Below are 16212 nucleotides of genomic sequence, written 5' to 3' on the forward strand. Positions count from 1 at the left end.
CTCTGTTTGTAACTGACGATAAAATATTGTGATTTTGGCGAGAAAGAGGTTATTGTTAATCATCGTGGTAGATACAATAACAATAAGTGTATTATCGTTTGTCTCACGATGTAGTCACTTTTGAGATGTAAATCGCGACGTTTCGACTTCTTACTGCTAGCCTTCATCAGCGATGAGGTCGACTGGTCACGCGGCACCATTTATATCGCGATGGTCAGCTGTGGTTGGTGCTTGAGGGAGCAACTTCTCGCCGGAACAGTGAGGATCGAAATGCACCAACCACAGCCAACCATCTTGATATAAATGGTTCAGTCGAAACGTCGCGACTTACATCTCAAAAGTGACTACATCGTGAGACAAAAGATATACACTTATTTTTATTGTGATTTTGTTTGGATCCTTCATCTGACATCAACGTCTAAATGCTATGAACCTTGCCTCGAGATGACCAGTAAAGTTGAGATCCTAACTTTGAATTTTCATACACAAAAATAGAAAAAAACATAGAAAGCAATGAAACTGAGAGCCAGGGGTGGGTACCGGGTGGGAAGAAGCACCACTTTATAGAGGGTTACACTGAGGGTAAGGTTGGGGAGGGGGGGTGGTCATATATAATACAGACCTGTTTTTAAAAAATGTTGGAACGTGAAAGGGTAAGGGATTGAACCTTCCGCTGTGTGTAATTATAATTGTGTTTCTCACCCAAAAAGAAAGATTAAACATGGTCAAGAATGCGGCTACGATCTACTTCCTTTTATGAATGCTTTCCTTACATATTTAACAATTATTCCACGAGCGCGCATTGGATATGAGATGATAGATAGCCAACGAGGCGCATAGCGCCAAGTTGGCTATAATCATCACATATCCAACAAGCGCAAGTGGAATAATTGTTTTATTAAAAACAATCAAGAAATATTGCTATATCTTACTGATTTCGCTGTGCAAGAACAACCAGAAGGCAATTTTAATAGTCGCCATTTCTCGGCCATGGTATAATGGCTCATATACCATGGCCGCTAAGCCAATCAAATCCTTCGAATTGCATTATACAATGACTCAGTTTTTAATAAATCGGGTTACACCTGAATACGTCAAGCGTTGCCATGCAAAGTACACAGCACCGTCTCTTAGTTTTTACCAACCATGCCATCCAACTGTGTCGATTAATTTAAATATCAGGTTTAACTTTACATGTAATCCACTTTACCATTCATTTTCTTTGTAAGCTTATAATACCTGTTAATATAACAAAATAGAAAATCTAACTTGAGTGATGCTCAAACTGAACTACAAAAGTTAACGAGAGTGATGAACGTAATTTAAAGCGGAAAAAAAAGAGAACAGTTTGGTTGTTTTGTATTGTTAACTATCCATGTAGCTTCGTTGTTCTAGTCTGCTGCTGTTTATATATACCAAGCATACACATCAACGCAGGTGGTACCAGTGTTGAATGCGTCCCAACAGTTTACCAAGTCCTGCCCATACCAGACCTGCAACTCCTGGCCACGTGACAAAAACAATGGGTTTGAAAGATTGTGAAAGACCAACTGTGGGGATTTGATGCCAATCCCTTCAAGACTGTAAAAGTGCGGCTTCTGGCAAATAGCACGTTCACCGTAATTAGGAAATCCTTCCAAGTCTTCTGTCGGTGGCAAAAGGGCTTCTTTGCGGGCGTTTGCTATCATTGTCATCAGCTTGTTAGAATAATCTGAATGCGTGCAGGTCCAATAGGAATCACCATCAATCGGGTTGCAGTGTATCGACCCATTTTTATGAACAAGCTTCATGGTATTGACATGGCCAGTCTTGGTGATGTAGAAAGCACCGTAAGATTCATTTTTGCCTCCAAAGCAAACAGGATCTGCGTTGATTTTCTGCCAGTTGTCTAAAAGTGAAAATACTACATCAACCTCTATTTCCAAAAGCGAATAGGTATACCTTAGTTTTCCATTGTACAGGTATGAGTCGTGTTTTATTGGCTCATTCATTGCTATTTTATACTTTGAAAAAAGCTGAAAAGCAAGCACCACCATAACAAAGTTCTGCTAAAAACGTTTTATTTCAAACAGCAAATCTTATTATCATTCGATGCATTTTTTCTCCATTTTCATTGGCCGAGAGCTAATCAAGCGGCCTACAAATAATTGTTTATAAATAATGGTTTGCTCATGTGCAATACTCTCTAACAGTGAGGACCTGCTAGGGGGGTCTGAATAATCCATTATCCTGGGTAACTTTTGGAAATAATCAGTACCCCAATTTTGTAAAAAGAAAAATATACCTCTAAAATAAAAATCTAACACAATCTATATATAATAATCCCAAATTAAAAGAATTATGTTACATGAATAGCCTTACAATCAAGTACAAAACGTCTTGCTAATTTTAGTGTGGCTGACCAATGAAGCCATGTTTTTCGTTTAAAGCCCATCTTACTAATCCCACCCCTCCCCAGGAGACAATGTTGAAATCCACAAGCCATTTTATTACACAGGCTCACCATTGTAAAAGGGTGGTGTTCTGTGGCGTGCCTAGGGAAACATCGTAAGTGCAAATTTATCCCAACCCTTTTGTAGTTGATTGTAGGTACTGTGTATCAGAAATTCAAAAGATTGCATTTCCATACCCCTGATGAAACGTAGGGGTGGTTACTTAGGCGGTGACCTTTCAACGCGTGTGTTCATGAAAGTGTTATGACCTATAATATACAGGCATCGCGGGCTCGGAATTTTGACCAAGAGACCTCACTGGAGATAAGTATGTGTCTTTCTTTTTATAGCTTTTATAACCTTTTAATACAATTTTATGTAAAAATAGTCGATTCGATAATGACCGATAATAATCCATAATTTTGAAATGCAACACAAATAATCCATAATCTTTAAATTAGGTAGCCAATAATCCGTAATCCTAAAACCCTAACAGGGCCTCAACAATGTTTTGCTGCAAATTATATTCTGCGCATGCGTAATTGTAACCACGCTCTTGTGTGAAAATGGCAGATCGCTTCCCTGAGTTATGTAGAACACAGGTCACCAAAGCGTATGTGACAAAGGTTACCATGCAAGCGTGATTTAAGAGTTTGTATGGCGTTAAAATTAAATCGAAATTTAGAAAACAATATTCCCACAAAACCCACAAAAAATATAATAAAGTCTGAAAAAGCTTACCCGGTGTGTTTTGCTGTGTTTTCAATGCTTCTCAGTACTTCCAAACGCTGTTTTGAGCAGTTTATCTCTCAGCAGCTGGTCCACGTGAATCACTGTCTTATGTTAATGGAAAGGTGGGCAACTGCAAATCGAATTTGAATGAAATTTGGCCTGAAAGGAGAGCACTTCGAAAACCTCGCTAAAATTTGCTTGAAACGTAAGCTCTCGCTTACCTGCCTCACCATATGGCAAGAAGGATGATGTGCGGTCCTTCCTGGGTAGCCCATTTTCGGATACAGTGATGCACGTGGACCAGCTGCTGAGAGAAAAACCGCTCAAAACAGCGTTTGGAAGTACTGAGAAGCATTAAAAACACAGCAAAACACACCGGGTAAGCTTTTTCAGACTTAAGGACGGTGCCTACTAATACCGAGGTATTTTTGTGCGGTTTATGACTATGCGGGAAAAGCAGATCTTAGCAAGGCCCATTGGAATCCAAAAAGAAAATTGGGGGTAACAACGCATTTTTCAGAGATAATTAAGCAACAATATCTCTAAAAAGTGCCAAAATATAAAGCAATGTATGGGATTTTTTCCTAAATTGAAGCTTAATTTTCTCTGAAAAATGCATGGTTACCCCCAATTTTCTTTTGAGATACCAAAAGCATTTGGTAAGTTCTGCTTTCTCCGAATAGTTTTAAACCGTGCAAAAATATTCCTGTATTAGTAGGCACCACCCATAGGAAACCCGAGTATCTCGCGATGCGCAGAACGTATGCGCAGTAACAATAGTAGGCACCGTCCTTAATTATATTTTTTGTGGGTTTTGTGGGAATATTGTTGCCTAAATTTCGATTCAATTTTAAAGGGGAAATATCATGGGGTTTTTGATATCTTTTGTTAAAATGATGAAAAAAGACCTTCAATCACCTGCCAAATAATTCTAGAATAACGAGAGGAAAGAAATCAACTTAATTCATGAAAGAAACAACTTGTGCATTTTGGAAAGAAAAATGCGAGAACTTGAAAAAAATTAGCCTAATATTTTTCAAGTTTCAATCCAAACCGGCCAACCCTGTCTCTAGCCACTGGGGTGATAATTTTTAACAAACTTGACAACTATTTCGTTGTTTCTGCTGACAGTCAAACAGCAAATTTTCGTGATACTTCCCCTTTAACGCCATACAAACTCTTAAATCACGCTTGCATGGTAACCTGCGTCACATACGCTTTGGTGACCTGTGGGTAGAACAGTGAGAATACTAAAAAAGGCAGCAAAAGTTGCCTAGCTCACTCGTGTCATCGAAAGACAAGTTGGCAATTCTCCTGAGGAAATTTTACGCTGAAGCCAGAAAAAAAAATCGTTGGTCGAATGATAAAACAATGATTAAACTCGGTTATCGAAAAATATCGTGATTTGTTAGTGCCTAGAAGATCAGTTATTTTACTCAGCCTTCGGCTTTGGCAAATAACTGATCTTCTCGCTACTGACAAACAACGATACTTTGCTCAACCTCGTCCAATGATTGTTAAATATTTTAATCTGCCTACCAAGTGGGCAGAAATACACTGTTTAAGGTTGGCGGACAAATAAGAACCTGACTTTGGAAAAAGTACGGTAAACTATGCCTGGTCAAACTTGAATAAATAGTGGGGGTAGGGCTTGGAATTATTCTCCTAAGATTTCCATTTTTCTCTCCGATATACCATATGTGACTAAAGCTTGACATTTATAGGCAACTGAAGCTGTTTCTGCAAAATGACCTCTTGTCTGTATCGAGCAGATATAGGTAGCTTATCCCGAGTACAAAGCTATGTTAATTTCCCGCAAGCAGTCTTCTTGTGCATCTTTGGTTTGAAGATGATGGGTACCAAAGGCAAGCTCCCAAGGCACTCCTTGAGAAAACGGGTCAAAACATTCGAGATTCAGGGTCGGTAAACTTTTGAAAAATGCCGTACCTTCACATTTAGCCAGGATTACCTGACCGCCATTTCCATCTGAGTAAATCCAGTGCTCGTTTTTAGCCATTTCGTCTCCTTCACTTGCCATAATTTCACTACATGATTCGGCAGCAAGGTCTTTAATGGAGCCTAACGGTGCTGCACGATAAGAGAAGAAAACGATCAAAATCATTATCTTCAATAACAACAGGATGGACTCAGCAAGTTGAAAAATTTCTTTACGGCGTACTGTGGAAGCACATAGCAAAAAGATAGGTTTTTTAAACTAGATGCATAGGTACTTTTAAGTACCTTTTAAAAATATACCGTGGTCTACAGCCAAAACGCCATAATCGCAACATTATTTGACCATAGCTCGCGATCTACCCTTGAAAAGCATAATTTTAAGCATAAGATATTTTCAGCTCAGTAAGTTGGAGCTAAACAAATCCTATTGTGATATTTTCGCGACCAAATAGTAGTTTATACTGCATACTCTGGAGCTGATAATCTATAAAACTGTTGCTTGATGGAGATTACAGATTAATTATTAATCATCCCACGCCTTCCATAAGAGCACGGTGCCTTTATATACATTTAAGGAATCACCTGCAAACTCATTGAAAGATACTTGGAATCTAGAAAATTACCTCGGTCAAATGCACGCCTCATGTAGAATCTGTGCCGATCAGGCATGAAGTCTTCTGGTCTGGCTTCTTTTGTTCTGGAGTTCAGCTCGCAGATATTTCTGCCAATGATGACGTTATAGCTCTGGCATCTAATCTCTTGCTCGCATCTGAGATAACACTCAGCTGGAAATCCAGCCTGAACCGTTTTAAACGTGTGGCCTTTAAGGAACATTCCATACATGGAGTATTCTTTTTCATGGCATTGGTCAGCGGCTACATCAGGAACAATCCCGGACATAAGCAACGAAACTGACAACCAAATTCGTGGATTCATCATCATCATCTTCATCATTTATTTGCCTTATTAGAAAAAAAATTATTTAATTTAGAAAGTCAGGGTTATGGCGAAGAGACCTCAAGAAACCACCTGGCTTATAAGAGAGGCCACCTGGACTGTCATTAATAAATAGAAAATAAAATGCTGCGTAAGTGGTCAATTCCTGATTTTACAGATAAAAACTGCAACATTTTTTCCTTAAGGGCGAAAAAATACTAGATGAGGAAGTAATTGATATTGGGAGAGAGTTCCAGATTTTGGTACCTTTAGTTGCCTGTAAATGTCAGCCTAAGAAAATATCACACGAATACCGTCAAAACATACAAATATTTCGTTGTATAAAAGCTTCTATCTATTTTCCTAACTTGTAAAGTGTAATTAGAGATTAAGAGACTTAACTTTGAGAAGATTTTAGGAATGCTTTCTCTGAAAAGGATAGTAGAGGTTCAATTATTTGGAACAATAAAGACGTTAGGATAGATGGAGAATCGGTTTTTTTACAAAATATATTTTTTTAAGATGTGATTTCAATTAGGTAACTTGGTTTATCTCAGAGTAATTTAGAGTCCCCAAATATTATTACAAAAGTTACGAGTTTAAAATGCAATTTTCTCCAGTGGGATAGTCTAAGGTCGGCTATTTCAGATTTCTTAAGGTATAAGGAAGATGATGTCAGCAATTTTCAGAAGTTGGGATTCTATCACAACAATACTTTCTTTGATGCAGGTGAAGCTAGAAGCAAACATTACTATCTATTACTTGCTTATTCAATTAAAAGCTACCTTATCAAATAGTCCAAAGAGGTTACAGGATACATTTTCCTTTCTCGAGAGGAATTATCTGAGATTTATCTTCTGCCAATTAATGTCAGTATGGAAACGTATCTGCGAGATTTTCAAGATAAGGTACCCAATTATATAATTTGCACGAATATTCTGCTAAAGAAACTAGGAAAAGTGGATTCCGATGTCTGCTCGTTTTGCAACTTTTCAGGAGAAGATTTAGAACATCTGTTATTTGTTTGCCCGTTATCAAAAGTGTTCTGGAATGATTTCAGGCTTTTTTGGTACGACGTTATGAAAGAAGATATTACTTTATCTTTGAAAGATGTAATTGTGGGCGTTAGTGGAAATATTGAAATAATATTGTCATGTTGAACTACTGTATTTTACTAGGAAAATCACTAATTTATTACTGCAGGAGAAATAATACTGTTTTTCCTCAATTTCTTAAATGAGTGTTGAAGTCGAGCCAGACCTCTTTGGAACCGTCTTATGCGTCTTCATTTGAAAGCGAACATGTTTTCCTATCGTATTCGTCCAAAAGGGGAGTTTAGAAAATCCTTTTAAACTGGAGAATGTTGAAAACGCATCTTTTTCTTCGAGATGTGTGTAATTAGGGAAAACGTTAACGACTTTGAGAATTTTCAAATAAAAACGGAAGGCGAGTATTTGTCAGAAAAAGGTAGGCATTTATTATAATTTCATCGTAGACGATATGTGAATCTCCGTAGGATGGCAATATCCTGGATATTATAGAAAATAAAAGTTTTTGGAAACCATGTTTTGATTAAAACATTCTATGCTCTATTTTGTTTCGATAAGGTAATACTATTACTTAATGCTGGATCACTTTCGCTGACCTTCATATTAAAATAACATTCGCCGCTGCTTAAGTTGCGTTCGTGCACTCTGCAATGGTCTCTCTTGTATAAATAATTTACATTTTTGGCAAATCTACCAGAAGAAGCTAGTTTGTTAAGTTGTACGTGTTTTGAAACGTTAATAAAACACAATATCAACCCCCTTCTACTGGTTTTTATTATTATTATTATTATTATTATTATTATTATTATTATTATTATTATTATTATTATTATTATTATTATTATTATTATTATTAGCAAATGTTGAGAACATCCCTTTTTTCATGCTCGTTCGCTTTTGGTCAGTCTGTTAGCTTGAACGTTTATCATCTAATGTTTAATTAAAGGTCCATACAACGAACAAAGTGGATAGCGACCAAACGTCTTGTGGTTTCCTTTGTGAATTATTTTGAACTGATAGTTTAACGAAAGTCAGTACAAGTCTTCCATCGCTTTTCGATAATAAACATCATGACAGTTGAACACACATCTTTGCTGATTCTACGAAAAAAGAAACAAGGTGTCTTCTCAAGAGCTTGGATAAAATTCTGTCACATTGTTTATTGACTACCAAACGCCCAACGCACGTAGGTAAATAGTACATATTTCTGACTTCCTAACAACGGGAACTTAAGCAACGAGGACGGCGACGACAACGACAGCGATGCAACACAATAGGATTTATTAGGAAAAACAAGCACTCCGAACAGTTTTAAACGAGTAAACATAATCATGAAGTAACCCAAGTAAAATGAAGTTATATTTTTTTTTGGTGTCGTTCCCTTTGTCGTTGCCGTCGTCGCCACCTAAGTTCCTTGGAATGCCAAAAATTTCGAAATTTGAAGGAGAACGTGGGATCAAGGCGATGAATTTTTCTTTCACTTTCTGGACTTGAATGCCTTTACCGCTGAATCTTCCTGTTTAATAGGCCATTTTTATGATGGCGTCACTTGACTACAACTACCAGAATTCATTTTGTTTTTCCTTTTCAAATTCAAATTTTGTAATCCCAGTGGAGAGCAAAGAACAATAGCTCTAATTAGCATGAGAAAACAAAAAACTGAAGGATTCTGGTAGTTGTAGACAAATGACGCCATAGCGAAAATGTCCTATTCCTTCATATTTTGCAAGTTAAACGGTTTGGGAAAAAAAAGATCACATAAAGTGAATACGTATTTTTAAGAGACGTTTTCGTTGACGTTACCGTCGTGCTTTCGTTTCTTCCCTCTTTGCTCTACATCACGAAAAGTAACAGAAGGTTTAGTAACCATTCTGATCCTACAAGAATAAATTAAACCTCTCTTTCCAAATACGTTATGAATTCTATAACAGTTGTCACTAAACGGGATGAAAACACTGTTTTCAAACAGATTATGAATCCTTTAACAGTCCTTATACCTTCAAAATGAGAACATTCTCACTAAATAGACGATGACCCCTTTTATAGTTGTAAAGCTACAGAAATGAAAACATTCTTACCAAATACGTTAGAAGGCCCTTAACGCGTGAGGTTGTTGTAGAGTCGAGTTGTAGTGACAGAGAAATTATCATTAAATGCTGGATATATAAAAACCCGACGGAACATATACAGTGAACAGAATGTTATGCCTGCACCTGCACCGTGTTTTGACGTATAAAATGTTTTAAACATGTTATATTTGCAGTTCATCGACGTCAAAGCCAACAGAGGCACTCTTATAGTTTCTCCAAGTCCGACTGTAAAGAGTTCTTCGATGTGTTTATTAATTAAAACTCGCTCACTTGTTAAGTAAAGTGACAAATAAGAAAAATTCCACGAAAGACTTTTAAAAGAAATTGAAGAGACTGACTTTTATGTAAGACGTGGCATGCATTTGTTCTCTTATTTTACGTCTTAGCAATATTATCCCACGTCATAACTGACGGATCAGATAATTAACTCTGCAGTGTATGTTTACGTGCTACTGGACGTTACCCTATCAAGCAGTTATTTGTACTGAGCGGCACAATAGTTGTAACTTGATTTACGTTTTACAGATTCAGCTATGCGGCTTCTTCTGTTCGTGTCAATTTGACTTCCTTTGTTTTAATTTCACCAGCCCACATGCCTGCAATGATAAATGAACTGTCTTTCCTTAATTTTCTTAAATGAGTGTTGAAACCGAGCCAGACCTCTTTGGAACCGTCTAATGCGTCTTCATTTGGAAGCAAACATGTTTCTCTATCGTATTCGTCCAAAGGGGATTTTAGAAAGGAAGACGTTTATGACTTTGAGAATTTTCAAAAGGAAACGAAAGGCGAGTATTTGTCAGAAAAAGGTAGGCATTTGCTATAGTTTCATCGTAGACGATATGTGAATCGCCGTAGGATGGCAATATCCTGGATATTACAGAAGACAATAAAAGTGTTAGGAAACGATGTTGTGATTAAAACATTCTATGCTCTAGTTTGTATGGATAAGGTAATACTAATAGTTAATGCCGGATCACTTTCTCTGACGTTCATATTAAAATAACATTCGCCGCTGCTTAAATTGCGTTCGTGCACTCTGCGATAGTCTCTCATGTATAAATAATTTACATTTTTGGCAAATCTATCAGAATCAGCCGGCTTATTAAGTTGTACGTGTTTTGAAACCTTGATAAAACACAATAACAAATCCCTTCTACTGTTTTTTTTTTTTATTATTTATTTATTCTCAGCAACTGTTGAGGACATCCTTTTTTCATGCTCATTCGCTTTTGGTCAGTCTGTTAGCTTGAACGTTTATCATCTAATGTTCAATTAAAGGTCCATAAAACGAACAAGGTGGATAGCGACCAAACGTCTTGTGATTTCTTTTGTGAATTATTTTGAACTGATAGTTTAACCAAAGACAGTACAAGTCTTCCATTGCTTTTCGATAATAAACATCATGACAGTTGAACACACATATTTCCTGAATCTACGAAAAAAGAAACAAGGTGTCTTCTCTAGAGCTTGGATAAAATTCTGTCACATTGTTTATTGACTACCAAACGCCCAACGCACGTATGTAAATAGTACATATTTCTGACTTCCTAACAAAGGGAACTTAACAACGAGGACGGCGACGGCAACGACAGCGATGCAACACAATAGGATTTATCAGGAAAAACTAGCACTCCGGACAGTTTTAAACGAGTAAACATAATCACGAAGTAACCCAAGTAAAATGAAGTTATATTTTTTTTAGTGTCGTTCCCTTGGTCGTTGCCGTCGTCGCTACCTAAGTTCCTTGGCATGCCCAAAATTTCGAAATTTGAAGGAGAACGTGGAATCAAGACGATGAAATTTTGTTTCTCTTTCTGGACTTGAATGCCGTTGCTACTAATCATGTTCCTGTATAATTCGTTCAAGTTGTACAAGTCGAACGGATTGAAATATTCGCAAAATAGATTACACAACATAGTGAATATTCATTTCTAATGTTTTCGTTGGCGTTACTGTCGTGCTTTCGATTCTTCCCTCTTTGCTCGACATCACGAAAAGTAACAGAAGTTTCGTAACCATTCTGATCCTACAAGAATAAAACCTTTCTTTCCAGATACGTTATGAATTCTATAACAGTTGTCATGTAAACGGGATGAAAACACTGTTTTCAAACAAATTATGAATCCTTTAACAGTCCTTATACCTTCAAAATGAGAACATTCTCACTAAATAGACGATGACCCCTTTTATAGTTGTAAAGCTACAGAAATGAAAACATTCTTACCAAATACATTAGAAGGCCCTTAACGTGTGAGGTTGTTGTAGAGTCGAGTTGTAGTGACAGAGAAATTATCATTAAATGCTGGAGATATTAAACACGACGGAACACATACAGTGAACAGAATGTTATGCCTGCACCTGCACCGTGTTTTGACGTATAAAATGTTTTAAACCTGTTATATTTGCAGTTCATCGACGTCAAAGCCAACAGAGGCACTCTTATAGTTTCTCCAAGTCCGACTGTAAAGAGTTCTTCGATGTGTTTATTAATTAAAACTCGCTCACTTGTTAAGTAAAGTGACAAATAAGAAAAATTCCACGAAAGACTTTTAAAAGAAATTGAAGAGACTGACTTTTATGTAAGACGTGGCATGCATTTGTTCTCTTATTTTACGTCTTAGCAATATTATCCCACGTCATAACTGACGGATCAGATAATTAACTCTGCAGTGTATGTTTACGTGCTACTGGACGTTACCCTATCAAGCAGTTATTTGTACTGAGCGGCACAATAGTTGTAACTTGATTTACGTTTTACAGATTCAGCTATGCGGCTTCTTCTGTTCGTGTCAATTTGACTTCCTTTGTTTTAATTTCACCAGCCCACATGCCCGCAATGATAAATGAACTGTCTTTCCTTAATTTTCTTAAATGAGTGTTGAAACCGAGCCAGACCTCTTTGGAACCGTCTAATGCGTCTTCATTTGGAAGCAAACATGTTTCTCTATCGTATTCGTCCAAAGGGGATTTTAGAAAGGAAGACGTTTATGACTTTGAGAATTTTCAAAAGGAAACGAAAGGCGAGTATTTGTCAGAAAAAGGTAGGCATTTGCTATAGTTTCATCGTAGACGATATGTGAATCGCCGTAGGATGGCAATATCCTGGATATTACAGAAGACAATAAAAGTGTTAGGAAACGATGTTGTGATTAAAACATTCTATGCTCTAGTTTGTATGGATAAGGTAATACTAATAGTTAATGCCGGATCACTTTCTCTGACGTTCATATTAAAATAACATTCGCCGCTGCTTAAATTGCGTTCGTGCACTCTGCGATAGTCTCTCATGTATAAATAATTTACATTTTTGGCAAATCTATCAGAATCAGCCGGCTTATTAAGTTGTACGTGTTTTGAAACCTTGATAAAACACAATAACAAATCCCTTCTACTGTTTTTTTTTTTTTATTATTTATTTATTCTCAGCAACTGTTGAGGACATCCTTTTTTCATGCTCATTCGCTTTTGGTCAGTCTGTTAGCTGATGCGTCTTCACTTGAAAGGAAATATGTTTTTCTATCGTATTCGTCCAAAGGGGATTTTAGAAAGGAAGACGTTAATGACTTTGAGAATTTTAGGCATTTGCTATAGTTTCATAGTAGACGATATGTGAATCTCCGTAGGATGGCAATATCCTGGATATTATGGAAAACAAAAGTGTTTGGAAACGATGTTGTGATTAAAACATTCTATGCTCTATTTTGTATGGATAAGGTAATACTATTACTTAATGCCGGATTACTTTCTCTGACGTTCATATTAAAATAACATTCGCAGCTGCTTAAATTGCCGTCCTTCGCAAAACAACAACGTGAAATGATCAAATTTTAGGTTTTCTCGAGAACGGGAGCGTATGACGCAAAATCTTCTTTATTTTTTGTTAATTTGACGTCGTTCATACTAATTTAGTTCCTGAAGAGTTCCCCAGCATTTTCCAAGTTAAACAAATTTAAATGATTGTGAAAGAATTACAAAAACGAGAAGTTATATTTTTAAATGACGTTCTCGTTACCGTTGCCGTCCTCGTTTCTTAAACTTCCTAGTATCGTTCACGTAGCGCTGCCAGATCTTAGGTTTGCAAGGCGCGGATTCTATTGCTTTCTCTTCCAAGATCTCCATGTAGAGATTAGCAATAACTGCGGAAACCGGGCTCCCCATTGCTACGTCTTCTCGTTGTTCGTAAATCGATCCATTATACTGAAAGTATGTAGATCTCAATACGAAGTCTAGAGGTCCGCAATTTGAGCAGGAGTTAACGTCGTGCGGTCAGCTTCCGTAGCCGGCTTGTACGGCATCCCCGATAGAAACGTGGCTATACATTAATCTTCTCACTGCTGATGACGGATGCGAAGTGAGCTGAGTTCGTCGCCGTGAAATCCGAGTTACTTCTTTGGGGAGACAAACTGCTAGCCAAGAAAGTAGACAAATCATATGTAAAGGAAGCGCTACGTGGACGATACTATCACCATCCTGGACCGAGACAGAGTTGACAGCTTTCTACAAAACCTCAACAGTCAGCAACCGACCATCCGTTTCACCATAGAAACCGAGAATGACAGCAAGATCGCCTTTCACGACGCGTCAGCTTCAAGAGAACCAGAAAGCCGCCTTACCACCAGCGTCAATAGGAAGCCAACTCACACTGATCAATGCTTAGCGCAAGATTCACACCACCCTCAATCAGTAAAACGCGGTAATGTGAATAGTCTGTACGACCTGGCAAAACTTCTCGTGACCAAACCATCAGTCATCTTCTGAGGAGAAGAAGCTTCTGTCATCTGTATTGGTCGCTAACGGATATCCTTCTTCCTTTGTGCAGAAGATCACCAAGGCAAGAACAGCCCCAAGGAAAGAGCCCGTGGCAGAGTTCAAATCCACCGTCGTTTTACCCTACGTACAGGGTTTATCGGAGCCTCTTTACCGCTGCCTTTTTAAAACAAGGCTTTCGCATCACATTTGGTGCGACCTAAGGACACCGTCGATCCGGCTAATCAAGATGGCCTGGTTTACAAGATTCCCTGTGAATGCGGTAAAGTCTACATCGGGGAAACAGGGAGATCTATGTACGAGAGAATCAAAGAGCACGACAGGGATATATGACTCGCCCGTACCCAGACTTCCGCCGTCTCTGAGACCGGCCATTATCCGCTTTGGAACGAGGGAAAGTTTATTGATGGAGACTGTCACTGGTACACCCGTAGGGTCAAGGAAGCTATCCACATACGACTTCACCCTAATAACGTCAACAGGGGCAGCGGAATTGAAATTCCCGAAGCGTGGATGCCTACGATCAAGAAACTCAACAGGCGGAGAGGTACAACAACGGACTGCTGGGTGAGCAACTTCTCGCCGGAACAGTGAGGATCGAAATGTACCAATCACAGCCGACCATCGTGATATAAACGGTGCCGCGTAACCAATCGACCTCATCGCCTGATGAAGGCTAGCAGTAAGCAGTCGAAACGTCGCGATATACATGTCAAAGTGACTAAATCGTGTGACAAACAATAATACACTTATGTGATAACATTTTAGGTGACATTTTGTGTTTAAAATCTTGTGGTTGTTTTGGTTCATTAACAGAATATCTACCATTTGGTCTGAACTGGAGATATTTGCTTTAAGAAAATAGGGAAAAAATATTTCGGCGATGTTTCATAGAATCGATGTGCCAAAGTATAAGGTTCTGAATAGCCCTTACAATCGCACACTAATCAGGCCACCGTTTAAGGTTCACCAGATTGTTATTCAGTTACGTAGTTTGGTAATAGACAGCATTTGACGATGTGGGTAACTGAAACTTTTTGCTTTAAGACACTGTAGGAACAAATGCCTTGGGCGATGCTCTATAGATTGAACCGATGTTATGAATTGTAATCAGGTAAAAACTACATCTACAGAGAAAGTGAAATTGAAATTAATTTGTGTCATTATTTTTAGACACCGGAAAAAAAGAGTATTTTTCTGTAACCCTTCTCCTCACTGCCCCGTTATATGATTTAAAAATAAACTTAAGGCAGATATAACCCAGATTGCCGTCATCGCCATCATTGCTTAGTTCCCTAAAAAAAAAAGCGCCACACCAATACCGAGTAAATAGCAGCCATTGTGTTGGCGAGCCCTATAATAAGTTATATAAACATATGGTTACCTTTTTATTTGTTTGAAAGAAAAGAATAATTTTGTTTTATTTTGAGACTGATTTTATTTTAAGAAACTCGACAATGTGTTATAACAATTTACGACAGTTCCGAAAATTGCAAAATACACAAAATTCATAATCCTTACGAGGCATGAGAAGTCTAGAAATTTAATGACATAAAAAATCTGTTGCAACTCTTGTAAATTTTATGTAATTAGGTCTTTTACATGTATGTATCTGCCTTATCCTTAAGATGGACAACTTTATTGTATATGTTTTTACTACAAAAGTAATAGAACCAAGGGTGATCTCCCCTGAAAAGCTCTTACAAGCTTGCTGAGATCATCCTGCTACTAAATAAGTACTTGTAGATTCAATTGATGGAAGTAAGAACAGTGGCAAAAGTAAATAAAGTGAAGAGGAGTGAAAATTGCAGTTATCACAAATCACGACAGCTGTTGTTAAAATTCTTGATAGTTATTAAAATTCACTACATTATTACAATTCGCGGCCGTATACATTGGTTTAAAAAAATCAACGTCTTCTCAGTGGTCACAGTAGCAAGCAAAGCCTCTCTAAAAGAAGCCGGTCAGCATGCTCAGCTTTCTGACACAACTTCTTTCACCAGTGAGAAGTAGAACGCGGAGAAAGTTTATGATCAGTGTTTTGCTCCGAAGCGGAGTTACCTTTATGATCATATTTACAGTATTGTTGAACAAGGACCGGTTTCTGAAACGTATTAAGCAGGCTGCCCAGGATACGGAAAACGACGAAACCTCGCAGAAGGGATTGCTCAGCAAGAACGGCCAACCATTTGCTTTAAAAATGCTGGCTGTACTGACTCCGTCGCTGACCAAAGAAGAAAGTTTTCCACA

General features: G+C 37.8%; 1 protein-coding gene across 2 annotated transcripts; it reads right to left on the reverse strand.

The window, feature by feature from the left end:
- Positions 1-765: 765 nt before the first annotated feature.
- Positions 766-11642, reverse strand: LOC146481075 (uncharacterized). 2 transcript variants are annotated; one of them, XM_085108576.1, is made up of 4 exons: positions 11420-11642; positions 5744-6082; positions 5112-5252; positions 766-1888 (listed from the first exon to the last, which is right to left on the reverse strand). In XM_085108576.1, exons 2-4 carry the CDS (start codon positions 6072-6074, stop codon positions 1407-1409), a joined length of 954 nt encoding a protein of 317 aa, XP_084964702.1. In that variant the 5' UTR covers positions 6075-6082; positions 11420-11642; the 3' UTR covers positions 766-1406. The 2 variants fall into 2 exon arrangements, with proteins under 2 accessions (XP_084964702.1, XP_084964700.1); XM_085108574.1 differs by lacking the exon at positions 11420-11642 and adding an exon at positions 9184-9231.
- Positions 11643-16212: the final 4570 nt, after the last annotated feature.

This window comes from Pavona decussata, unplaced genomic scaffold (genome assembly GCF_977016875.1).
Source record: "Pavona decussata unplaced genomic scaffold, jaPavDecu1.1 SCAFFOLD_51, whole genome shotgun sequence".
In the NCBI taxonomy this organism is placed as follows: Eukaryota; Metazoa; Cnidaria; class Anthozoa; order Scleractinia; family Agariciidae; genus Pavona; species Pavona decussata.

Bases quoted from the DNA above. Each gene is read 5' to 3' on its own strand.
- LOC146481075 (XM_085108576.1), bottom strand. From the start codon at position 6,074: ATGATGAAGATGATGATGATGAATCCACGAATTTGGTTGTCAGTTTCG. The intron at 5,253-5,743 runs GTAATTTTCTAG...CTTATCGTGCAG, and splicing joins GAGGCGTGCATTTGACCGAG to CACCGTTAGGCTCCATTAAA. The intron at 1,889-5,111 runs GTACGGCATTTT...TTTCACTTTTAG, and splicing joins AATCCTGGCTAAATGTGAAG to ACAACTGGCAGAAAATCAAC.